A 27,153-nucleotide genomic window follows, 5' to 3' on the forward strand; every position below is an offset into this window, starting at 1 on the left:
GGATCCAGAAGCCCCATCCTGGTCTCACAAAAAGATGGCGGGGCCTAACACTGCCTTTCTAGGCATATTGGCTGGAAGCTGGATCTGAACCTGAGGTATGTGGGCTTTAACTGCCCTTCTGAAATGAAATGTTGACCTCACAAATGGTTGTTTAGCCAAGTACGCTACAGTGCTAGCCACTGCTGCCTGTTGGTCTTTTTTTTATACTTGTTTATGTTTATTGGAAGCTCAGATCAGATTTGCAGAGAGAAGGAGATGCAGAGATAAACATCTTACATCCACTGGTTCAATCCTCAAGTTGCTGCAATGGCTGGAGCTAAGCTGTTCCGAAGCCAGGAACCAGGAGCTTCTGGGTCTCCCACATGCTTGTTGGGCCGTCCTCAGCTGCTTTCCCAGCCCACAAACAGGGAGCTGGAAGAGAAGTGGAGCAGCAGGGACATGAACGGGCATTCTCATGGGATCCCAGCCTGTGCAATGTAAGGATTTAGCCAGTGTGCCATTGTGCTGGGCCTCACTACTGCTTTCAATGTGTTGTTTTACGATCCATTTAAATACAGAATTTAAGAATTTTTTTTAATATATATATTTTTTATTCGAAAGGCACAGTTGCATAGAGAGAATAAGAGACAGAGAGGAAGATCTTCCATTGGCCAGAGCTGAAGGGATCTGAAGGCAGGAGCTTGGAGCTTCTTCCAAATTTCCCATCCTCTGCTGCTTTCCTAAGCCTTATGCAAGGGGTTAGAAGTAGAACAGCTGGGACATGAAACGGGAACCATAGGCACCCATATGAGACGCTGGCAGTGCAGGTTGAAGTTTAAGTTACTATGCCATGGCACAGCCCTAAGAATTTTTTTTTCTTTTTTTTTTTTTTAAGATTTATCTATTTTATTACAAAGTCAGATATACAGAGAGGAGAGACAGAGAGGAAGATCTTCCGTCCAATGATTCACTCCCCAAGTGAGCCGCAACGGACTGGTGCTGCACCGATCCGAAGCAGGGAACCAGGAACCTCTTTCGGGTCTCCCCCATGTGGGTGCAGGGTCCCAAAGCTTTGGGCAGTCCTCGACTGCTTTCCCAGGCCACATGCAGGGAGCTGGATGGGAAGTGGAGCTGCCGGGATTAGAACTGGTGCCCACATGGGATCCCGGGCGTGTTCAAGGCGAGGACTTTAGCCTCTAGGCCACACCGCCGGGCCCAGAATTTTTTTTTTTTAAGATTTAGTTTTATTGGAAAGTTAGATATACAGAGAGGAGGAGAGACAGATAGGAAGATCTTCCATCTGTTGATTCACTCGCTAAGGGGCTGCAACAGCCAGAGTTGTGCCGATGTGATGCCAGGAGCCCAGAGCCTCTTCCAGGCCTCCCATGTGGTTGCAGGGTCCCAAGGCTTTGGGCCGTCTTCATACAGGCCACAAGCTGGGGAGCTGGATGGGAAGGGGGACTGCTGAGATTAGAACCTGTCCCCATATGGGATCCTGGCGCATACAACATGAGGACATTAGCGTCTGGGTCACTGGGCAGGGCCCAAATTTTCATTTTGCGTTCTTTCTCTTTTTTAAAAGATTTATTTATTTCTATTTGGAAAGTCAGATATACAGAGAGGAGGAGAGACAGAGGAAGATATTCCACCTGATGGTTCATTCCCTAAGCAGCCACAGTGGCCACAGCTATGCCAGTCTGAAGCCAGAAGACCAGAGCCTCTTCTGAATCTCCCATGAGGGTGCAGGGTCCCAAGGCTTTGGGCCTTCCTTGACTGCTTTCCCAGGGCACATGCAGGGAGCTGGATGGGGAGTGGGGCCATAGGGATTAGAGCTTGCACCCATATGGGATCTGGCGCATTCAAGGTGAGAACTTTAGCTACTAGACTATCGTACTGTGCTCCAGAATTTTTCAATGTTAGTTTTATTATATTGAGATGTTTTTCAGTGAAAATGGCATAGGGGATTAAGAATGTTCATTTTTACAAATAGGGACAGTAGAGATTTGGTAACTTGTATTAAAGGGTATTATTTATAATCATAATTAGATTCCTTTTGTCCTAGACCCATATGTTTCTGCCTTTGTGTATAATATGGGGTAATTGGTAACTCCTGTTTAGAGAGTTTTGCGTGATAAAGGATGTGTATTTCTATTAGACTTTCCTTTTGTATGTGATTTTCCTCACATTTTATGTTTCTAAGTTCTCAGAGAAGTCAGATCGATGCATTAAAGACCAAAGGCTGGGGGGAAGAGCAAAATCATGGAGTCAAAACAGCTCAGTTTGTTCCGAAGCAATGTGAGTTCCCAGATTTAGCCTTGTCTTGATATATTGACTAGTATCCGTTAGAGTGTGCATGTCAAAGTTAAAATGTATGTATAGATGAAGATAGCATTGCCTTATTTAGTACCAGTTTAGTACAACTGTTTTTTCAGGATGAAACAGATTCATAAAATGTCTCTTATTTGTGGGTTCTTTTATAGTAGTAATTTTTTATGAATCTAAACTTAATGTATTTATTCCTTATATTGACTTTCTTGTATTTTCCACTAACTGTCCATGATATCTTACCAAAATACCAGTTATTCATCAGTTTATACTGTAGGGTATGTTTAGAAAACAGAGTCTGTGTATTTGTGCATGTCTTTGTGTGGGGACTAGTGTCATTGTTATTCGCTTCAGCGTTCTGTCTTAAATGAATGTGCTGACACTTTGTTAAATGTAAGTTGAAATTCTAGCTTGAGTGATCTTTTCCTTGCCATCCTCACAGATAGAGTTGCTGATCCAAGAGGACTTCTATGTCCAGTGAGAAGTGAAAAGAGGTAGGTGATTAACTGTTACCTTATAACATGTTTTCTTACCTTGTAAGCAATATTAACAAATAAATAGGCCTGAGGAATTGTGATTTTTCTTCAGTTCTGGTAGCTGGTTAACATATTTGAGCATCAAGGTCGCTCTTGCGTCAGATGCCACCCCTTGAACACCTTATTTCATAGACTTTGTGGGCTGGAAGACGTCGGTGCTTTTTGAGTTATTTGTGTGGGTTTGGGTAGGCATCTCTGCTAATATAAGGGAATACTGAAAGTAGTTCTGCATGTTTTCGGGTTTTAGATGATAGTTTTTTATTTAATTTTATTTTTTAAATATTTATTTTGTTTTTATTAGAAAATCAGATACACAGAGAGAAGGAAAGACAGAGAGAAAGATCTTCCATGTGTTAATTCACTCCCCAAGTGGCTGCAATGGCCGGAACTGAGCCGCTCTGAAGCCAGGAGCCCGGAGCCTCTTCTGGGTTTCCCACATGGGTGCAGGGTCCCAAGGCTTTGGACCATCCTTGACTGCTCTCTCAGGCCACGAACAGGGTAATGGATGGGAAAGCAGGGCTACTGGGACATGAATCTGCAGCAATATGGGTTCCTGGCATGTGCAAGGCGAGGGCTTTAGCTCCTAGGCTACTGCGCTGAGTGCTTTTTTATTATTTTTTTAAAAAGAATTTTTTTATTTTAATTGGAAAAGCAGAGTTACAAGGAGAAAGAGAGCGCTCTTTATTTACTGGTTCATTTCACAAATGATTGTAATGACCAGGAACCAAGAGCTTTTTCTGTGTCTGTCATGTGGACACGGGCCTAAGGATGTGGTTTCTGTCCCGCTGCTTTCCCAGGACATGAGCAGGGAGCTAAGTTGGAAGGTGAGCAGCAAGGACTTGGATTGGTGCCCATATGGGAGGCTGATACTGTAGGCAGAGACTTACATGCTTACCACTGTGCCAACCCAGATGAATGTTTCATTGTGACAGTTTATAAACTGTGCACCATGGCCAAATCTGGTCCCCCTTTCTTTTATTATTTATATAGATATTTTTTGGTGAACATTTTTGTTAGTGACCCCAAGTTCTGCTCAACCCCTTCATTCCATGCTGGCTGTGGCTGCTTTTAGGCTGTTGTGATAGAGTTGAGTTGAAAAGCATGTGATTAAGACCATAAAATCTGCAAAGCCGAAAATGCTTAACATGCATTTCTCTTCAGCAAAACTTGCTGAGCTTTCATGAAAAGATTTTGTATATTTGGGCCCGGCGGCGTGGCCTAGAGGCTAAAGTCCTCACCTTGAACACCCCGGGATCCCATAGGATCCCTGCACCCACGTGTGAGACCTGGAAGAGGTTCCTGGTTCCCGGCTTTGGATCGACGCAGCACCGGCGGTTGCGCTCACTTGGAGAGTGAATCACCGGACGAAAGATCTTCCTCTCTGTCTCTCCTCTTCTCTGTATATCTGACTGTAATAAAATGAATAAATATTTAAAAAAAAAGATTTTGTAAATTCAAGACAATTTTTGTTTATAATTTATGAAATATGTCTCAAACTTGTGAAATATGTATGAAATTAAAATCAGCTTACGCCAACAGTTGCTTGCTTTCCTCCTTCGTTCAGGTTTTTAAAGGGGAAGGTTTCCGATACAGAGAAGCTTGTTGGCATCAGACTTGACAACGAAGGTGTAAGTAGATACCCTAGCTAAATTTTATGTGTACCCTCCCACCTCACATGTGTTTTGTGCTGTGGAAAAATAAAGATGATATATATATATATTACTTTGATTTCTAATTCCATTGTTTGAAAGCGCTGGTATTGAGAATGCATAACCTTTGGCTTCTGAGTTTTCCAAGTCTTCTGTGTTTTCACTTCAGTGCACTGGTTGCCTTTGTTTAAAAGAGACCAACTCCACACTCTCCCTTATCTGCTGCTGTAGGCTTCTGTTGGAGAATCTTAAAATATACAAATTTAGGAAAGATATGATACATTCAGGATTTTGGTTTCAGAATCAAGTTTCAGATTTACTTAAATGTTAACAATCTTCTTCCTAATTTATTTGCACACATTCTGTAGATTGTAGTGATCTCCATGACAATATAGTATGTTACTTATGGCAAAATCTTATGCTGTACATTCCATATCTGAATGAAATATAGTTTTAAGTTAAACACAAGCTTGAGATTTTAAGTGATATCCAATTTTAGATACATAGAATTGCAAAATTGTGGACTGTGTTACATTAAATATCAGTTTGGTTCAGTTTGTGTTCTCCCCTAGACCTCTTCATAAGAATTAGCTAAAAGGCAAAGTTACAGTCTTAAGCCTTAGAACTTTTTCTTTTAAAGATTTATTTATTTATTGTATTTATAAAGCAAAGTTACAGAGAAAGGGCAAGGTAGAGAGACAGAGCTCTTCCATGTGCTGATTCACTCCGCAAATGGCTGCAGTGGGTAGAGCCGAACTGATCTAAAGCCAGGAGCCAGGATCTTCTTCGAGATCTCCCAGGTGGACTCAAGGTCCAAGGACTTGGGCCATCCTCTCCTGCTTTCCCAGGCTACCGGCAGGAGCATGAGTGGAGCAGCTGGGACACAAACTCGTTCCACGGGGTGGAGGATTACCCTGTTGAGTCACATTGCCGGTGCCAAATTTTGGAACTTTTGCTTCTCTAATGTTCCCTATTTCCAGTGCTTCAGAGTAGCTCCTTTTTGTGCTCAGTCATCGTTTGTCACCTGTGGCGCAAAAGCCGGAAGACAATCTGTCCTAGAGGGGACAGATTAGAGATGTTTGGAAACTGGATATGAGCTTCATCCTGCCTCCATCTATGCTGAATGTAATGATGGTGCTTTTTCAGACTACGAGGGAAGACCAGATGCACTCTCTACCTGGCAGTGAGCTAGAATGATGAATACTGGCTAGGTGTTTTGACATCTGTGTGGAATCTAACGCAAAGCTCTATTTCTGAATAACCTAATTTAAACATAATTTGTCTACCAAGGAACACATCCATTATTTGGGGCTCTGCAGGGTGTGACAGGAGAGCTTAGAGCTCCTGGGACGCTGACCCATCTGTTTGTTGACCTGAGTGGTGTTGATTGCATAAGATATGCTTTATGCATTTTTTCTTTTTTCCATTATAAAGGATATTACGAAGGAGTCAGAAGAATAGCCAGATGTAAGAGATACTAGGGTGAGGTATGCAAGAAGGAGCATAAAGCTTCCACGCCCTCTCTAGGCACTTCCACACGGTCAGCAATCCAGAGGCCCCTGAGCCGTGCTGTGTACTTTGTGGGGTCCCCATCACACAGACATGATTGAGAAATCTTTGGCTGTTATGTGCAGCTTAACCTTCCTGTTTGTGACATTTTCTGTAATACATGCTTCTTAGAAAGATCAAATATGATTTCTTATTGTAACTATTAGCAGTGACTGATTCTTTGTCATGGGATTTAGGTCATAGGTTTTGCTATGTTAAATGTTAAACTTTGTTTTTTTAATTAGATATTTATTTACAAAATCTTTTTTTTTTTTTAAGATTTATTTATTTTATTACAAAGTCAGATATACAGAGAGGAGGAGAGACAGAGAGGTAGATATTCTGTCCAATGATTCACTCCCCAAGTGAGCCACAACGGCCGGTGCTGCGCCGATCCGAAGTCGGGAACCAGGAACCTCTTCTAGGTCTCCCATGCAGGTGCAGGGTCCCAAGGCTTTGGGCCATTCTTGTCTGCTTTTCCAGGCTGCAAGCAGGGAGCTGGATGGGAAGTGGAGCTGCCGGGATTAGAACCGGTGCCCCTATGGGATCCCAGCATGTTTAAGGCAAGGACTTTAGCCTTTAGGCCAGGCCGCCAGGCTCGATATTTACTTACTTTTATTTCAAAGAGAGATTTACAGAGAGAGGAGAAACAGAGGGACAGACATCTTCTATTTGCTGATTTGTTCCCCAAATGTTTGTAGTGGCCTGAGCTGGGCTGGTCCAAAGCTAAGTGTCTGGTGCTTTTTCTGGGTCTCCCATGTGGCTACAGGAGCCCAGGGATTTTGACCATCTTCTGCTGTTTTCCCATGCACATTTTTAGCTAGCTGGATTGGATGTGGAGCAGTGGGACTAAAACCAGCACTCATATAGGATGCTAGCACTGTCAACTGAAGCTTAATTCACTATGCCACAGTGCCAGCCTCTGTTAAACCTTTTTTATGTGTCAGTTACATTATTTTTAATTGGGATAGGAGAACTGAAAACACTTTTCTTGCTACCTCAAGGATACATAGTCCATTCTGTTTCATGGTTTCTAACTGTATTGGCCTCTGAGCCTTAGCTTTGGAACCCTTTTTTGTTTTCCTCTGCCAGAACAGGTAGGGTGGATCCACTATACTCATCTGGGCAGATCCGCTGAATGTGTTTTCTATTTCTTGTGTAAAATGTGTTGATATGTAAAGTATTAGACATGTCAATAGAATATAGAAACTTTGTTGATCAGAGGAGGGGACACCAGCTGGAACCTGACCTGTCGGAAGAGGTGTCAGCCCGACTTCGCCTGGGCAGTGGAAGCAATGGCTTACTCCGGAGGCGACTGTCCATACTTGAGACAAAGGAGAAGAACTGCTCAAGCAAAGACAGGGACAGAAGAGCAGATGACTTGCTTGAACTTACAGAGGTACTGACTGTTGCTTAGAATAAGAGCCATGTTGTCAAATAACCCCATCCTCTAAGGTTTAATAAATGTTTTGAGAAATTTCTCCAGACCAGAGATGAGGGTTTCGGGAAAAAATATCAAGGTCAAGTTCTGTTCAGTCACTTTGGCTGCATTAAACATTAGCAATCTGTAAGGAATCCTGACAGATCAAATAAATACGGATTTTAAAAAATTAAAAAAAAAATTTAAAACATTTTCATTTTAATGGTGGTGTTACTGAGAGAAAAGGAGAGACAGATCTTTCATCCACTGGTTCACTCCCCAAAACGATTTACTCCCTAAATGGTCACAATAGCCAGTTTGGCCAGTTCATAGCCAGGACCCAGTAGCTTTCTCCAGGACTCTATATGGATGTAGTGGCCCAACGACTTGTGCAAGAGTCTGTTGCTTTCACAGACCATAAGCAGAGAGCTGAATCGGAAGTGATGTAGCTGGGACGGACTTGTACTGGTGCCCGCATGGGATGCTGGCACTGCAGGCAGAGGCTTAGCTGCTATGCCACTGTACCTCCTCTAACGTTTGTTACCATTTGTTGTTGAAAGACAGATATCTGCCATCCACTGGTTCACTCTGCAAATGCCCACAGTGGTCAGGCAGAACCAGTCCAAACCCTGGCCCTCAGAACTTCATCAGGGTTTCCCTTATGAATGTTAGGGAGCTAAGTACTTGAACTATTGCTTGCTGCCTCCTTGGTTGCATTAAGAGAAAGCTGGACTGGACGTGTAGTACGTAGGATTCAAATTGGCATAGGGAGTTACACCTTAACCTACTGTGCCATAATGTCCACTCTTCGGGTTGTTTTGAAGAGATCTGTTTGTTATTTTATTTAATTGAAAGATGAAGTTACAGAGAGGGGGAAAGACATCTTCCATCTGCTGGCTCACTCCAAGATGGTGGCAAATGCTAGCGCTAAGCCAGCCCAAGCCAGCAGCCTGAAATTCAGTCTCTAAGATGGGTGGCAGAGTTTCAAGTACTTGGGCCATCTTTTGCTTCCCTAGACACTTTAGGGGGTATGGATTGGAAATGGACTACCTGAAAGACAAATTAGTATTGTTACTGTTTGCTGGTGTCACAGGTAGTGGCCCTTACAGCAGGGTTTATGGCATGGACAATGAGTGCATTATAGCTGTTTAAGGCGATTGTGCTTCTCTGTCGTTTTCATTGATTATTACATTTTAAAATGGTAAAAACCTATGGAAAACAAGGAAGTGAAGGCAGATAAAATTATTAAGTCTATTTGTATTATGCATCTCCCCCATTGCTGACTGAGTCATGAATAGTGCTGTTGATTGCATGTCTCTTATTTCTATTGAATATGCAGGTGGAGGGAGTATGACCTGTATTGTAAAACTGTGCAACTTTCAGGGGAGAAAGCAATAAAACTATTTGGATAAAAGTAGTTTGAGTTAGGTTAATGGGTTGAGTTTTATAGCTCAAGTAAGAATATAACTGCACAATTCCTTATTGTAATGAAATCAACAGTTTAATAAGGAGAAGGTAACATTGCTGTACAAGTTCAGTTTGCATATTTTCACAGTGCAAGCTTGTTGGTCTGTGATAGTGTATTTTGTGAGGCTCAGGTGTTTTCGGTGAGGCGCAGTGTTTTTCGGTCTCAGGCTGAGCATCTGTTAGTGGAAGTGTTGTGAAATAGTGACGTTTGGATTTTATACTTCAGGACATGGAGAAAGAAATCAGTAATGCCCTAGGCCACGGTCCCCAGGATGAGATCCTCAGCAGTGCTTTCAAGTTGCGAATTACTCGAGGAGACATCCAGACCTTGAGGAATTATCACTGGCTCAATGACGAAGTAAGACGTCTGCTTTTCCTACTTTGGCTTTCAAGTTACGTTTAACCATATCCCGACCGAAGTGATTTCTGTCCGATTTCAGTAGGCTGATAAAACGACTTTTAGTTTTATTTGAATTTAAAAAAAAAAGCCTAAACCTAAAAAAGCTTTCTTTGGCTTAATTGTTGCAGTGTTTTCCTCTTCTGCTTCTGTGCTTAGTTGCATCCACAACTTCTTTTACTAGTCTTCAGTAGTATTTTCTTTCTTTTTTGTTTTTAAGATTTATTTTATTTTTATGAGAAAATTAGATATATAGAGAAGAGGAGAGACAGAGAGGAAGATCTTCCCTCCATTGATTCACTCCCCAGTTGCCCACAGCAGGTGGAGCTGCACTGATCTGAATCCAGGAGCCTGAGCCTCTTCTGGGTCCCCCACGCGGGTGCAGGGTCCCAAAGCTTTGGGCCGTCCTTGACTGCTTTCCCAGGCCACAGCAGGGAGCTGGAAGGGAAGCAGGTGACCGGGATTCCAGGATTAGAACCGGTGCCCATATGGGACCCCGGCATGTGCAAGGCAAGGGCTTTAGCTGCTAGGTTACTGTTCTGGGCCCCATCAGTAGTATTTTCATAAGCCTTCTATATAGTAGGTGATTTTTCCAGATGTATTCTTTTGGGAACTCTTACCTTTTCAGTAATGAAGGGATATATTTATTGCTATATATGAGTGTATGTCTTCTTATTTAATTTGAGTTATATCATTTTATCTTGGTCCATTCCTGCTGCTATAGCAAAATACTATAGACTCCATAATTTACACAATAGAAATTTTTTGCTTACCATTCTGGAGGCAGGAAAATGCAAGATCAGTGTGTTTTGAGTCTAGTCCTTGTTTGCTAGATAGAACAAAAGACAAACAACGAGCCTTCACATGACAGAAGGACAAAGGCACTCTGCACTCCCTCACGCCCAAATCCCATTCTTGGGAATGGAACACTCACGATTTAACTCCCAAAGACCCCGTATCTTGGTCTGGTGCACTGGGTACGATACATACTCTGTGTAGGTATGTACATACATTCCAAATACAGCAAACTTAACACTTTTTCTCTGTGATGATTTCCTCACCTGCTCAGTCGCTCCCTGTTTGCCATCCTTCCCCATTCGCCCATAACTAGTTAACTGATAGCCCATTCTTTTAAAATTAGAATTTTTTCTTTCACGTTTTGTCATGTATTTTTATTTAAAAATTTAGTAAAAACAGGAAAAGCAAATTACTGTTCAAAAGTCCCCCTAAAAATAAGATGTTAATGTTTAATGTATTTCCTTTAGTGTTTTTTAAACTAAGATATAATTTTTATATAGTAAGATTTCATTTCTTGTATTTTTGCCTGTATTTTCTGTGATACAGTTGCATACTGTTTAATTATTGTGCAGTTCTTTCTCTTGGTTTGTCTTAAATGTTACTCATGCCTCAAAAGAACACATTAATTCTTTCTTTAAGGTGTCATAACACTGATCAGTTCTTCCCTCTTTCACATAGATAATCCTTTCATCTCTTTCTGGTGTACCTTCCTTTCTCTAAACTTCTTACCTTCTCATTCATCCTGTCCTGGGTAGAAATTCACCTTCAGTCAAATGCTTTCTTTTGTTTGTTTTGTGGCAATGGAGGTGTTTAATTAAGGGGAGAAGGCAGCTGGGTGGGTTGCCCCAGTTACCCTCCCTCGCAGCCAGGTGTCATATACTTTCTGTATTCCAATTTATACTCTCTTTTTTTACAGGTCATTAATTTTTATATGAACCTTCTGGTAGAAAGAAATAAAAAACAAGGCTATCCAGTACTCCATGCATTCAGTACTTTCTTCTATCCTAAATTAAAGTCCGGGGGTTACCAAGCAGTAAAAAGATGGACCAAAGGGGTAAATCTCTTTGAACAGGAACTTATTCTGGTGCCCATTCATCGGAAGGTACATTGGAGCCTGGTGGTAAGTTGAAGGGTTTGTTACTGGAGTTGGATGAAGACTATTGTCGTAAATAATGAAGGCTACTCTTCTGTGCAGTGAAAAGACCAGTAGCTGTATGTTTAAGGGCATGCTGTACAGAGTCTTCTGAGTTCTTGAGCTGAACAGCTTAGAAAGCTAGAAGATGAGTCCCTGTACCTAAGGAGCTTGCATTCAGCTTTTTTTTTTTTAATAAGCTATTACAGAGGTTTATTATAAAAGCAAAAAAATAAAGAAGAAAAAATCCCATTGAGAGGTCCACCATCACTTTGGTGGATTAATTTCTAGGCTTTTCTATAGGAGCAGAAGTGTATAATGTGATGTATTGTAACTTTTAACATGAAAGACTATACCATAGGAATCCATTAATGAAAAAGATGATTTTCATTTGGGAAATGAAATTCTTCTTACTGTATTTAAGATGTTTTTGGATGATGCTGTTTTCCATTTTAGGTGATGGACCTAAGGAAGAAGTGTCTTAAATATCTGGATTCTATGGGACAAAAGGGCCACAGGATCTGTGAGATTCTCCTGTAAGTAAAGGTTGAAAGACTTGACTCATTACACCCTTGTTAGTTGACCTTTTCTCTATTAATAATCCTAAGAAGGCTTATCCTTTTTTTTTTTTTAAGATTTATTTATTTTATTACAAAGTCAGATATACAGAGAGGAGGAGAGACAGAGAGGAAGATGCTCCATCCGATGTTTCACTCCCCAAGTGAGCCGCAACGGGCTGGTACGCACCAATCCGATGCCAGGACCAGGAACCTCTTCCGGGTCTCCCACGCGGGTGCAGAGTCCCAAGGCTTTGGGCCGTCCTCGACTGCTTTCCCAGGCCACAAGCAGGGAGCTGGATGGGAAGTGGAGCTGCCGGGATTAGAACTGGCACCCATATGGGATCCCAGGGCTTTCAAGGGGAGGACTTTAGCCGCTAGGCCACGCCGCCAGGCCCAAGAAGGCTTATTCTTAATGTACAGTTAAGGTTCTCTATCAAGTATTTAATGAGTTAGTTTAAATCCTTTTTTTTAAATCTAAGTATGACATATCTGATCTTTGAGATCATATTTGGTAGCATCATTGTAAATAAGTTCATGTGTTACTGTAAAATATCTTGTTAGAATCCTGTGATTTAAATGAACTCTCTTTGGAATTGATAATGTTATTTGAAGTGTCCTAAAAATTGTTAGCTGGGAAGTGTTAGTCCTCTAAAAATTGACATCTACTCCATGTCTCCAACGATAGTTGGGTTTATCTCATGGAACCCAGGGAAGAATTTTAAATTAATACAGTCATCTTTGCCTTCAGGGGTCTGTTCCACGGTCTTTAATGAGTTTCTGAAACGACAGACAGCTCTGAGACAGCTGTTTGGTTTTGTTCTTGCCCTGTTGGGATGCCTTAGGGTACCAGACTTAGCCTGTCCTTCCTTGTCTTATTCGCATCACTGCTCTTGTGCTGAGTCAGTTTCGGTAAAATTAGGTTTATTTGAACACAGCTTTACTTGCTGCGCCACAGTGATAACCCTATGAAATATTTATTTCTGTTATTTTCTTTGTGGTATTTTTGGACTATGAGTAAGAAACTGCAGTGATTGCAGTAAGTAATTGCTAGAAACCAGCCTGCCTTTGAAGCCTAGATTCTTAGCTCTGTAACATGGTAACATGAATTTCCTAGAGAGAAAGCTGGTCAGTAAGAGGAGTCCAGTTTGAATCTCTTGTTCACTGGAAGCAAATATAGGTTCCTTCTTTTAACTTTCCTAAGGATACATGAGGTTGTTTCATGAATCTTGTGTAGAAACTTATGATTAGTTGTAAGTAGGTAAAATTCTTTTAATGTTTTCATGTAAGTGTCCATTTTTATCTGTAGTTATTTATCTTGAAGGCCAAATTGAAAAAAAATGGTAAAGATAAACCAAATTATTTGTGATCCTTCTGATGTTTCTGTGTTAAATGTATATAAAATGTGCACGTACATACGTGTGTACATGTGCATACATTTATATTGCCACGTGCTTAGAAATTTCATATAGGAATTATACTGTAGTTTTTTATGTTGCTTATAGAAATGCAGATCTCCCCACCCATGTGTTAGTTGCATTTATACTTTCTCCCTGCCTTTGTTTTGAATGGCTTATCCTATCTAAGGCCATTCTCCTTTTACTAGCATATCAAGTCTAGGTTTTCTCTAATTTCTTTCGTCACTCTCCCCAACAGTTGATTTCTCACTAATGAGAAAAGATAAACCAACCAATAAGATTTAATTGCTGAGTTCACCTTTAGATCGTTGCAAACCATTGAAATATTTAAAGATTTTTTATCTCCAAGTACCAGTGTTCACTGCTTTGGGAGTAGATTTGCCTCCACTGAGAGTATTTCCTGGTCTAACATTGGTTTTCCTTATATGCAGGTTAGGATGAGAACTGAAATGCCTGGGGTTCTTAGATTTGCTAACCGTCAGGAGCTATTGTATAGTTAATCACTCTTAGTAGTTAAGTATACATGGACTAAGCATAAGGATGTTTTGTAACTGTGGCAGGTGATGTGGTTGAGCTGAGTCAGGCTCTGCGTGAGACCACCTGCATCCTGCAGCAGTGTGCCTGGGTGCAGTCTCGGCCACTCTGCACTTCTGAACTCACTTCCTGGTAACACATCTGGGAGGTGGCGTAACAACCTGGGTTCCTTCTGACCATGGAAGATTAAGATAGAGTTGCTGGCTCCTGGCTTCGGTCTGGCTGTTGGCAAGAATTTAGGGAGTAAGGCTTCAGATTGGCTCAGCTCTGGCAGTTGTACCCATTAGGCGAGTGAACCAACGGATGGAAGAACTTTCTCTCTGTCTCTCCTTCTCTGTATAAATCTGATCTGCCTTTTAATAAATCTCTGTGTGTCTCCCTCTCTTCTCTGTTATTCTACCTTTCGATGAAATGTTTAAAAAGGGGGGAGGGGAGAATGGAAAATTGTTATGTAACCACAATATTTTTATTACACAGTCAATACTTTGTATTTTTGATACCTTTTATGTTTATATAACTTACAGAATAAGAGAAATGGCTCATTTGCTTGCTCCTTCCTCAAATGCCTGCAACAGCTGGGGCTGGGCCAGACTGAATGTGGTAGCTGTAAACTAAATCCTGATTTCATGAGGGTGTCAAGGGTGCTTGTCATCGTCTGTTGTGATCTAGGGTGCTCATTGGCGGAAGTGAGAATCAAGACAAAGTTATCCACTAGAGTTAGGTGTGGCACAGCAAATTAGGCTAGCATTTGGCATACCTGGATCCAATGTTGGAATGCCTGATTCCAGTTCCTAGCTGCTCCACGCTTCAAACCCAGTTCCTGCTGATGCTCTCATAGAAAGTGGCAGATAATGGCCCAAGTATTTGGGTCCTTAACACCCGTGTGGGAGACCCAGACAGAGTTCTTGGCTCTTGGCTTGACCCTGGCCTTTATGGCAATCAGGGAGGTGAACTAATAGATGGACTATCAGAATCGGGGGTAGGGGACAGAAAGAACTGAGCTTGCACTGTGCATGCAAAGCCAGCATCCAACATGGGTGCAGACTTCAGTCCTGGCTGTTTCACTTCTGATCCAACTCCCTGCTAATACACCTGGGCAAACAGTGCAAGATGATCCAGCACCCCTGCGCCTATGTGGGAGATCCAGGTTGAAGCTGTGGGCTCTTTTGCCCTGGTCCAGCTTTGGCTGTTGTGGCCATTTGAGGAGTGAACCCAAGTGAAGGCAGATCTCTCCCTCTCTCCTTTGTGTCCGTAACTCTTGACTTTCAAATAAATAAATATTAAAACAAAAAAAATCACAAGCCAACTCTCTTCTTTCAGTGCTGAGTGGGCTGCAGGCATCCCGAGCAGTGTCTGAGCCAAGTGCTCACCCTTTGACAGTGCTCTCTCCCCAGCCCTGGAGCCAGTCACGGTTTATGTGTTTATGGCCTCTTTAAGTGTCCTTTAATTTAGAACAGTTTCTTGCCTGTTCTGTTTTTCATGTTTTTTTTTCTAAGCATCTAAGACAGTTATCTTGTTTCATATATTTTTAAGTGAGAAAAAGGAGTTGCAAAATGAAGTGCTTTTAATAGAATAGTGTATTTTTAAGTTGCGTATGTGGGGATCGTGGTGGAATGTATATAACAAAATTAATACACACCAAATTGTTAATCATGATTAAATCTCTAGTGGGTGGTGGTTTTTTTTCTTTCCAGATATATATGTATATATGAAAGGCAGAACTACAGAGAGGAAAGACAGAGGTCTTCTATCTGCTGCTTTACTCCCCACATTGCTGCAGCATTCAGAGCTGGGCTGGTACAGATCCAGAATCTAGGAGCTTAATGTTTGTCTCCCAGTGTGGGTGTAGAGATCCAAGTACTTGTACCATCTTCTGCTTCCCAGGCACGTTAGCTGGGAGCTGGATCAGAAGTGGAGCAGCCGTGATTAACTGGTGCCCATATGGGATACTGGCATCAAAGGTGGCAGCTTTATCCACTGTGCCTCATTAAAGTCTTTTTTTAATGTTGTATTATATATCTTCATTTTTTAAAATGCATGTGTAATTTTTTATGACTGGATTAAAAACCTCAATAAAGTTATTTTTTTTTTAAGATTTATTCATTTTATTACAGCCAGATATACACAGAGGAGGAGAGACAGAGAGGAAGATCTTCCATCCGATGATTCACTCCCCAAGTGAGCCGCAATGGGCTGATGCGCGCCGATCCGAAGCCGGGAACCTGGAACCTCTTCCGGGTCTCCCACGCAGGTGCAGGGTCCCAAGGCTTTGGGCCGTCCTCAACTGCTTTCCCAGGCCACAAGCAGGGAGCTGGATGGGAAGTGGAGCTTCCGGGATTAGAACCGGCGCCCATATGGGATCCCGGGGTGTTAAAGGCGAGGACTTTAGCCTCTAGGCCACGCCGCCGGGCCCCTCAATAAAGTTATAAAACAAAGTAGGTGCATAGTTAAAAAGCTACTGGACATGTGGGGTTTGTATTTGCACTAACGGCTAAGATTCCCAGTGTTGGTTAGGACGCCTGGATCTTGGATTCAGTACCCAACGGCACTTGTGACTCCAGCTCCATTCGTGACTTCAACTGCCTTCTGATATAAACCCTGGGCAGTGGCAGTGAGGACTCAAGTGATTGGGTTTTTTGCCTCTCACTTGAGAGCTCCAGATTAAGTTCTTGTCCCTGGCTTCTAGTTGGGGCCCATGGCAAGCATTTGTGGGGTAACTCAGCAGATGGGAATTCCCATGCACTCGTACAAATAAGTAAATAGTAAAGAATGATACTGGAGGCCCATGTACAATAACCCAGCAGCTAAAGTCCTCACCTTGAATGCACCAGGATCACATATGGGCGCCGGTTCTCATCCCGGCGACCCTGCTTCCCATCCAGCTCCCTGCTTGTGGCCTGGGAAAGCAGTCGAGGATGGCCCAGGGCCTTGGAACCCTGCACCTGCATGGGAGACCTGGAAGAAGTTCTTGTCTCTGGACTTTGGATCATCTCAGCTCGAGGTGTTGTGGCCACTTGGGGAGTGAATCAGTGGAAGGAAGATCTTACTCTCTGTCTCTCCTTCTCTCTGTATCTGCCTTTCTGATAAAAATAAATAAATCTTTAAAAAAAAAAAAAAGGGAATAGGGCCCGGCGGCGTGGCCTAGCTGCTAAAAGTCCTCGCCTTGAAAGCCCCAGGATCCCATATCCGCGCCAGTTCTAATCCCGGCAGCTCCACTTTCATCCAGCTCCCTGCTTGTGGCCTGGGAAAGCAGGAGAGGACGGCCCAAAGCCTTGGGACCCTGCACCCACGTGGGATACCTGGAAGAGCTTCCTGGTTCCCGGCATTGGATCGGCGCGCACCGGCCCGTTGCGGCTCACTTGGGGAGTGAATCATCGGATGGAAGATCTTCCTCTCTGTCACTCCTCCTCTCTGTATATCCGGCTTTCCAATAATAATAAAATCTTTAAAAAAAAAAAAAGGAATGGTACTGGATATGGATTTGAGAATGACTTTTAGGTTTAACATCACACAGTTCTTGCTAATCGTTATGGCTAGATTCCTCAGGATTTGGGGATTTGTTGATATATTGCCTCTTTGTTGTTTTTTAGTCAGTATTTACAGGATGAAAGTAAGACCAAAAGAAACATTGATCTGAATCTTTTAGAGTGGAGCCACTACAGCATGAAGCCACATGTAAGTGATGTCTGTGTTGGAAGTATTGTGTTGCATTGATCGACTATTTCATGTTATTTGGACATGGCTGTTTTTTTTTCCTCCTCCTCTTCGGCTTACTCCCTTAGTCGTGTAGTATCTTAAAATATACAGCATAAGAATGACCTACCGCTAAACCTTTATCCAGTAATTTTATCAAGATGTTTGCTTAGTCTTCTTGCTCCACATGTAAAGTGTGCTGGTCGTCTCTTAGAAAATTGAAAAATAAGTAAATTTGAATCAGTTACTTTTCCTGGTTGGTGCTAATGCAAGTTTAATGTTTTAGTGCAGTATTTATCTAGGGATTTATTTAGATCTTAAGCATACCAGGCCATGACCATGGGTCACCAAAATCAAGTATGGTGATTGTGAAGAACTTTTGTGTCTCACCAGATTTGAATTTCATTGAAGGTTCGAAAATGTATCCCTTTTTAAGTCCTCATGGCTGCATTCGGGCTACCTGCATCCCATATTGAGGTCTGTGCTGTACTGAAGTAGGCTAGTTGTGGTTGAAGCATATTTCTAATTGTCCCATATTTAATTATGCAGAGTAGTATTCCCGCTCCTGATAATCTGTCTTTAAACTTCATGGAGTGAGATTTGAGAGATGAAACTCTGCATTTTGCTTTTCTCTTGCAATCAATAAAACATTTTCTGTAGGGTCAGTTTCCTCATGTTTGGGTTTTTACTTACACAGAGTTAAGGTTACTTGTGTTTGTTTAATGCCAGATTTACTCTTTACCTTTATAATGTTCCTTATCCACAGCAATTCTTGGAAAGTCCAGTAAATTTGAGTTAGGTGATATTTCATACCTTCCTCTCTTTGCAATTTTAGGAGATTCCTCAACAGTTGAATGGAAGTGATTGTGGAATGTTTACTTGTAAATATGCAGATTATATTTCTAGGGATAAACCTATCACATTTACTCAGGTGAGTGAAGACTCCTCATCCCCTTACTTGTTACTAAGATAAATGTAAAGCACTTGGGAAAGTGCCTGGTACACATTAAGCTCTCAGTACTAACCTTGGCCATAGCCCTGTTGTCAGATTGGGGTTTGTTTCTGCATTTGCCCTTGAGTTTATCTTAGTCTTTAGACAGCTTGCCTGTCTCTGAACTCTGGTTCACTGGCTCATGTATGTTACACATTTAGCTAAAGAGTGAATCATGTGATCATTTAACAAACCGCAGGGGAAGAGACACAGGCGGAGGGGAGCCCTAAAGCTGTAGGGCTAAGATAGAACTGTATTCTGGTTACGCTTGGGTTCTCGTATTGCTCTACATTTGAGAGAAAACTCGCTTATTTTGGGGCTCTTGAGAATTTGTGTCCATTTCAGTGGTTGCTCAGCCTTTTTTTTTTTTTTTTTAAAGATTTTATTATTATTGGAAAGCTGGATATACAGAGAGGAGGAGAGACAGAGAGGAAGATCCTCCATCCGATGTTTCACTCCCCAAGTGAGCCACAATGGGCTGTTAGGCGCCAATCCGATGCCGGGACCAGGAACCTCTTCCGGGTCTCCCACGCGGGTGCAGGGTCCCAAAGCCTTGGGCCATCCTCAACTGCTTTCCCAGGCCACAAGCAGGGAGCTGGATGGGAAGTGGAGCTGCCAGGATTAGAACTGGCGCGGATATGGGATCCCGGGGCTTTCAAGGCGAGGACTTTAGCCGCTAGGCCACGCCGCCAGGCCCGCTCAGCCTTTTACAATGATCTTCATTTGGTAGCTTTTAACTGCCATACAGCCTGGACTTCCTGAGTGACAGGACTCAATTCCAAGCTTTTGAGCACCATAAGGTATCCAGGGTTCCCATGGTGCATTAAGGCGAATTGAGTTTAACTAGTCACTTACTGGTTAGTTTCAGCAATTTTACTAAGTAAACATTCAAATTTTTATTGAATGATTGGAACTATTTCAAACATTTTAAGAATCATGTATTAAGAATTTTTAGTTGTCCCTCATCCCGAGGAAATTACTGGTTAATGGTAAACTGGTATATTCAATTAATTTTAGTGATATAGCAGTTGTACTTCAAGTTTGTAAATATCTGATTTCCTCAGAAAGAAAATAGTTAAATTAGATAATTTTGGTATTGTCTTGTGTGTTACTGCTTTGAAAATTGGCAAGTGTAGTGATTATCAAAGTGATAACATTTTAAGAAACTATTTGATGTTGCTAAATAGCAGGAAATTGATTATTTGCACATAATGGCAACAGATTTCAATAGAAGTTGCTATTTCAACAGAATTGGCAATGGACATTCTCAACAACAGATTTTTAGATTTGGTTCTTGAAATTTTTGTTTTGCTCACATAAAAGCAGATTATTTTATTTCAGAACGTTTTGAAAATGCATCTGTGTAGAAAAACTGCTTATTGTGCCACTTATTGGACGTTGTTGCTTTTGTTGTATGTTTTTGTGGAGTTATTGTTATTATATTGTGTAATTCTGATCCTGCTTTGGTTTTCCCTAACATGTGAAAATGCTGTTATGGTACTTGTAATTACAAGCACTCTAAGCCCCGTACTCTGGCTTCATAAGCCGTGATGTGGAAGGTGAAGCCCCACATGAAGCCCCCCCCAGGGCTGTCCTTGCGCACGTTCATGTGTGACACGTGCCTGCGGGATTCTTTGCAGCACCAGATGCCTCTCTTCCGGAAGAAGATGGTGTGGGAAATCCTCCATCAGCAGCTGCTGTGAGATGGCCGCCTGGTCCCCGTCGCTGCTGGTGGTCTTTGATGGACGTCTCCATATACCTCATGCATCACTTCGTCGTTCCCTCACAGGTACTGGGCTGTCGGAGCGTGAGGCCCCCTCTGCACACAGTCCTGATTCGGGGTGCCGAGGGCCGTGCCTGCTCTGAGCCCTGGACTACACAACCCACACAAGAACAAACGCTAATACATACATTTTTAAAAAGGATTTATTTCCCTATGAATGTGGGAAATGCAGGATTTATTCTATGAATTGTTTCATTCTGTGTGTCTGTTCACGTGTATTCATTTGCTCACTCATTTGAAAGCATAATGGGCAGTGGCTATTTTCCACTGCTCTTTTACAGTTAATTCTAAATTACTTGTTAAGCTATTTATTTCTGAAAAGAATGTTAATCAAGCTGCCACTCCCTGCTGAAGACTAGGAGGGGACTCAGTGTGGGGAGGCAGGAAGTGGTCATTAAGTTCTCTAACCTGGAGTACTAGCTGCCAGCTTGAAGCTGGAGATCTTTGGGGGGGGGGGTGTTTGTTTGGTTGTGTTTTTTTATTTTTCTTGAGACTTGAAAATGCCAGGAGAAGTTAAAAAGCTGTGGTATGGGACTCTGATAGCATTTTAGAGGAAGTCCGACACCGCAGCATCGGCACAGGGTCATGGACAAGCGAGATTTCAGCCAAGGGCCTCTGGCCATCTAAGCGTCTTCAGAAGTGGGATGGTCATCTTAAAGACTGCCGTTTCTGGAAATGGGGTGACTTGCTCTTGAAACTGGATTTGAAATAACTATACCCTAAATCTTCCTTTTCGTTCCAGAACTGGCTAGAGTAGAAACCTCAGAATTGTCAGGTCTGGCATAAGCTACTAATTTAGAAAGATACTATTCAATTTAAACCTGTCTTTCCTCAGAATTTTTTTGCCTTCTGTATTTTAGGTCAAAATTAAATTTTGTACACATTAAGATTAGCATCTTCCCATTCTATTGCCACTGAAATTTGTGGAAAACATTTTAGTACTTGGCTCTGAGGTTGCCAGTTATACAATAATCTATTTTGCATATGAGAGTTTGTATTGAACTTTTGTTTGGAAACCTCACAGATGTGGTTATGCATTTTCAATTTCAGAAAGTTTAGAGTCAGAACATATTTTGCAAGATCTAGTGCCTAGTGATGCTTTTCAATGTAATAAAAGGTTGTCTGGCAGAACCTGAAAAGTATATTCTGAAATGATTTCTAACCCTTTCCCTATGTGGACCTCCCAAACTTATTCTGGTACCTAAAGGTGAGAGGTAGAACTGGAAGAATGGGGTGTGTTTTGGCTGTGACTGTACAGGTCTGCACTCTGCAGGGTGCTGGTCCCAGAGGTGTGCTGGTGGAGCTGTTGCAGCTGCTGTTCTCTGAGACTTCAAAAGATGTTGGTATAGGAGTGGGGGGAGGGGACGAGGGTGGGCTGTGATGTAGGTGGACACTGCTGTGCCTGCCTGCTGGCCCTAGCAGAGGCCAAGTGGGTAGAGGATGATGAAAGGGAGAGTTGGTTGTGCTAAATCTCCTTCAAGCTTAGGAGACACAGAAGGCCATCTCTGCAGGTCTGTTCCCTGTCTTGGAGTTCCCAGAGCTGTGCCAGTAAGTGCTGGGAACTGGCATAACCAGAAGAGGAAGGTGAGAGACTTGGTGACAGCATTGTATTAGCTGGTTCCCACTGGGCACCAATGCTACTCTGAGAATTCAGTACCTTGGTTAAGACTTGTGCCTTGCTGGGTAGTCTTCCTAGGAATGACTGTCTCTATGGCACCTGAGTGAACACTGCTAGGGGTTCATGTAGCAGGTGAAGGGCTCGTGAAGCACGTTTTTCATGGAGTTTTTCATTGAAGTGCACTCAGGAGCACTCCCAGTGCTTTCCCATAACAGAACAAGTGTGGTCAGAGCAGAGTGGGAAGCTAGAATGTGCCGCTGAGCGTTGCCAAGAGTTCTTGAATCTAACAGACTGGGCTTTGTGGAGGCCCTGTGGGATCTGGTGATTCATAATGGCAGTTGATCCCAGTACAATGGTCAATGGCTGAATCCTCATCTTAGAACCACTGGATCACCGGTTCATGTTCTGGTTGCTCCACTTCCCATCCAGCTCCCTGCTTGTGCCTTGGGAAAACAGTTGAGTACGGCCCAAAGCTTTGGGACCCTGTGCCCCTGTGGGAGACCTGGAAGCAGCTCCTGGTTCCCAGCTTTGGACCGGCTTGACTCCGGCCATTGCAGTCACTTGGGGAGTGAACCAGCAGATGGAAGATCTTTCCTATCTCTCCTTTTCTCTGTAAATCTGATCTGCCTCTCTTACTAAAACTAAATCTTTAAGAACAAAACACAATGGCAGTTGATTTTTATCAGCAGCAAATTAGCAGAAGAGCTAGTGATTTTTTTTTCTTTTCAACATTGATTGGTTTATTTAAATGTCAGAGTTGCAGAGGGAGAGAAAGATCTGGTTCATTCCCCAGATGCTGCCATGGCCACAGGTAAGCCAGCCTGGAGCCACGGGCTTTTGGGTTTCGCATTTAGAGAGCAGGGGCTTTTTCTGGGCCAGTAATATGGAGCTGAATTGGGAGTGTAGCAGTTGGACCACAACTCTACCCCCGTGAGATGCTGGCACCACAGGCAGTAGCTTAACCAACTATACCACATTGGCGCCGACTCTCCCCTCCACCCCCCATTGCAGTAGTCTGGGGCCTGATAAAGGTACGGTAAATTACTGTAAGTAGTCCCTAGTTTTAACTTGATGAAGACTCAAAAAAATGACACTGTTGCCAAGCTTCTCATTGCTTGAGCTTGAACCAGAGCCTGATAGGGTGGAAGAGAAGTAGAGCAAGGGCATGAAAGGAGGTGTTCTCGGGAGCCCCATGGTCTACCTCAGTTACTTCAGGCTCTTAGAACATCTCATCCTTTTTCCTTCTCTGCAATCCCAAGCGTAAATGAGGAAGTACCATGTCCACTGGTGGGTATTTGCCTGCACTGGGGAAGAGCTGCTTGGCGCTGGGACCAAGGTGTGGGCGCCAGAAGAGTGCGTCCTGGGCACAGAACCTCAGAAGCAGATTAGGAAGCAATCTAGAGAAACTTTGTCATAACCTTAGTACTGTAGTGAGGAGGCTACATTATTTAAATTGTGAACTAATTGGAAACAATTTCTCTGTGACAGTTTCTTTGAGAATAACTTTAGGCACCTGATATCCTACCAAACTTTTGATACTTATTTGTAAGTTGAGGGTCTAGCAGGCTGTATTGCTTTTATATTTTTTTCTTTTAATTTACCTAATATATATCTAAGGATGAGGTTTGAGTGTATTGGAATAGGTGTTGGGTTTATCTATTTTTTATCTATTTGCCAATAAAATGTCTTTAATTCAGTGGCCTTCCAGTTGTTTTGAATACAACTCATGGAAATAGGTGTATTTGATGTGACAAATTGACACACACACACATATCCTGTGATTATAGATGGACACAGCTCATGAACAATGTTTTGAAGAGAGTATTGTACTTACAGTTTGTTTCTATCCATTAATGGATCAGTATCCTTGAGCTGAAAAATTGCTCTGATGAATCTGACGGCAAGATCCAAATTATTATAAAGCTATAAAGCTTGTGACACGCCCCTCCCATCATCAGAAGAGACTTGTAAGGTTGTGTTGAGGTTAAATCTAAATCTAGGGAAACAGGCTTGTGCCTTTCAGACCCTTGCTGAAAACATGGGGCAGAAACATCAGAGTTTAATTGACGTTTCCTACATGTTCTGTTGTTGCTCTGCAGATCATAGAGTTCCACAGCCCAGTGGTGATGGAGGGGGGAGTGTGTCCTTTCCGCCTGGTGATGTATAGGCAATTAGAGGAAGCTTGACAAGCATGAGTTGTTTTAACCTGGTGTTTCTCAAAACATTAAGGCCTTTGCGTGAGATGCCAGTGGAAATACATGTAGGAAAGTGCTAGAAAAGCAACTTCAGAGTCCTTTGAATGAGTACATTTTCAAAATTAAAATTAGGGCTCAGTGCGATAGCCTAATCACTCTGCTTAGGCTGCAGTTCCCCCTGGTGTGTATATCCATCCACTGCTCCACCTAAGCCACGGAGGAGACCCAGCTCTGACACCTGCACTCCACGGTCAGACCACATGTTCTCTGATTCTTCTCATGGTTGGAGTTCTGAGTCCAGTGGTTCAGTTGGGGGTATCCTGAAAGAAAGCTCATCTGAAGTGATGCCAGACCTGATTTGTGTGTGCTTGTCGGTAACTGGGTCCAGCTCAGTCTGTCACCCACAACAGCTTCCACACACCGGTACTTGTAATTGCTGGATTAGTTCTGTCTCCAGCCCCACCTCTTGTGTAAGCCAGTGGGTGCTACAGCTCAGCCCAACTCTGCCCACCATATACTCAGCCCTCACGTACACCAGTGGGAACTGCAGCCTAGCTGGAGCGGACCCCAATAGCCCTCACCAGGCCCACCCCCATCCCTGGTTCTTGTGCTTGCCCGTAATGTGTGGCAGACTGATTCAGTCTGTCCCACATCCCATTCAGTTCTTGTACATGTCAATGAGCACTGAAGCCAGGACAACCCAATAAATCCCACTATCCAACTATACATGCCAGCAGGTGCCACCACCTGTCTAGCCAGGTCTGAGTCCAGCTCACAAGTAGGAGCTGCAGCCCGTCAGAGAGGTGCTCATTGCTTCTCTACTGGACTCACTCCCAGGCCCAGATCTTGCACTTACCAGGTGGTTCTGCAGTCCAGATGATGGGACCTGCCTGCAGTCTAGGCATTGGCCAGCTCGTGCTGCTGCAAGGCACACCAATCTGCACCTACTCTGGTTCATGCCTGCACCAGTGGATACAATTGGTTAGCCCAGCCTGACTCTTCCCCCTAACCCAGCTCACATGCAGGCCGACAGGTTGTGTAGTCCTGTCCAGTCTGGTCTGCCAGCAGAGTGAAACTCTTTACCTGAACAGTTCCCCGAGATGTCCAACTGACCACCTCATCCAAGTATTAGATCGATGTTACCAAGATTGTTGGGCACCATCTCTGGAAGACCCCATCAGTCTGCCGCATTACCTTACACAGGGAACAGGCTTTCCACAGTGCATTCGTGGAGGAGGTGCGAAGGACAGCACCTGCCATGCTGGTCTGGAATACTGAAAACTTAGCTTCTTTTGGAGGGGCGAAATATGAGAGGACTCAAAGTTCATGGAAAATATGCATTATGAAAATTTATTAGACTTAAAAAAAAATTGTAGCCAAATAAATTTGTAAGTATGTTTCCAAGAACTTCCTGAAGTGGCCTTAAGCCTCTTCCCTGGCTTAACACAGGCAGTCAGGGTTCTGGGGCTTTAACCCTTTGTGTACACAAGGGTCACCTGGGGGCTGGCTGAAAAACATACTGGCCCTCAGCCCCAGAATGATCACTTACACAAGAATTTGCATTTCCCTCCAGTTCCCACGTGATCCTGACACTGCTGGTCCAGGACTGTGCTTTGGAAACCACTGGCTTCTCCCTGAGACCTTCCGCAGAGAGGAGCTGCCCACATCCTGCCCCAGCTCCCCAGGTTGCTGTTAGCTGGGATTCAGCCAATGCCTTGGGATAAGGCAACGCTTTAAAAGAAAAAAAAAAAAAAGACACCATGAAACCAGGATCTTGTTAGCTGTATATATTTTTTTTTTCCTTTTTTTGTCACAGAACACTGTTTGCAGTAGAGGAAACTGGCATTGCAGTCTGGTGGTATAATGGCTTGTTCACATAAACCAGTCATGTTCATCCTTTAGCGCAAAAAGCCCTAATGGCGCGTACCCTATTGAAATTCTGGACACCTCCAATATTTTCTCTCTCTGTTTTTCTTAGTCGTTTTTTTTTTTTTAAATAAACATTTTCAAGGTTTGTCCAAAAGAAGGCCATCGAGGTTCTTGGCTAGCGGAAGACAATTCAGAACAGCGGTTGTACACTTGGACTGTCACCCTCTCCAGGCTGGCAGTTGTATCTTATTTTTTTCCAACTCATTTTTATTAAAAAAATAAAAAAATGCTCCAACTATCAGTTTTACAAAATCTCTAAGGGAAACACAAGAGCAAGGTGCTGAGGTAAAAACACCTGAGGTAGCTTTTTTTGTGTGTGTGTTTCTAGTTTAAAAAAATCTGTAAATTTAACGCCCTGGGCCAACAACCTTATGTAAATTGCTATTTTCCTCCACATTTTTTTTTAAAAGAAAGAAATCATTTTTCTGAATATTGATGGCTTATACACCAAAATGTAAAAAGACAAAAATACATTCTCTCTTTGTGGAATTTTTCTTCGTTTGGTGGGTTCCTGTTTTTCCTCTTCCAAAATGCTAGGACAAGTACCACTGACTCTTGTTCTTTTGAGTGACCAAGTGTAAGTTGAGGCTGGTTTGTGTGTCTCACTTTTGTTCCTTTTGTGTGATGTGATACTCAGAGCACTGCTTTGCCTGGGGGTGGGGGTGCATAGGGACGGGGATCTGAGACAGAGGGGTGAGGGCATTCAACAGAATGGGAATGGAGAAGAGGGGAGGGTGGAGGGTAGCGGGAGAGAGAAACAGAGAGAGACAGAATTATAGAGCGGTATGCAAAAAACCAGTTTAAAACCTGTGAAGCAAAGAGAAACGGTGTGTGAGCTAGACAGGGATGAAGAGTTTCCTCTTCAAAGTGACGGTATCCCTTCTGTTGACACACACAGGTGGTCCAGGACTGCTGGGAGTGTCCTCGGTGAGATTCCTCCCCAGGTGAATTTTGTGTGGGTGGCCTCCAAGTTCCTTACTACTCCATTCAACCTCCCAAAGAAAGACTTTCTTAAGTCTAGAAAAGCCTGCTTTCTCTTTAAGAAGAAAAAAAAGATTAAAAATTGGAGTTAGTTGAGTTACTTGATATATTATTTCTAAAATATATTAACGCTGCAGACACCCTGTGTAACCCACAGGCCACATCTTAATATCTTCCCCCTTCTAATATGTACAGATTGTAGA

At 42.8% G+C, this 27,153-nt stretch overlaps 1 protein-coding gene across 4 annotated transcripts in view; it reads left to right on the top strand.

Annotated features, from left to right (window-relative positions):
- The window catches only part of SENP2 (SUMO specific peptidase 2), a 102,547-nt gene extending 82,335 nt beyond the window's left edge, over positions 1-20,212 (top strand). For all 4 annotated transcript variants that reach the window (XM_058662185.1, XM_058662184.1, XM_004577726.4 and 1 more), the window contains 10 exons: positions 2,180-2,274; positions 2,747-2,798; positions 4,405-4,468; positions 7,260-7,436; positions 9,151-9,282; positions 11,036-11,239; positions 11,708-11,787; positions 17,351-17,435; positions 18,289-18,384; positions 20,085-20,212. In XM_058662185.1, the coding sequence (XP_058518168.1) occupies positions 2,180-2,274; positions 2,747-2,798; positions 4,405-4,468; positions 7,260-7,436; positions 9,151-9,282; positions 11,036-11,239; positions 11,708-11,787; positions 17,351-17,435; positions 18,289-18,384; positions 20,085-20,147 (1,048 nt within the window). In that variant the 3' untranslated portion in view covers positions 20,148-20,212. The remainder of the gene's footprint in view (positions 1-2,179; positions 2,275-2,746; positions 2,799-4,404; positions 4,469-7,259; positions 7,437-9,150; positions 9,283-11,035; positions 11,240-11,707; positions 11,788-17,350; positions 17,436-18,288; positions 18,385-20,084) is intronic.
- Positions 20,213-27,153: the final 6,941 nt, after the last annotated feature.

The sequence above is a fragment of the Ochotona princeps genome, chromosome 3 (genome assembly GCF_030435755.1).
Source record: "Ochotona princeps isolate mOchPri1 chromosome 3, mOchPri1.hap1, whole genome shotgun sequence".
NCBI classification, from domain to species: Eukaryota; Metazoa; Chordata; class Mammalia; order Lagomorpha; family Ochotonidae; genus Ochotona; species Ochotona princeps.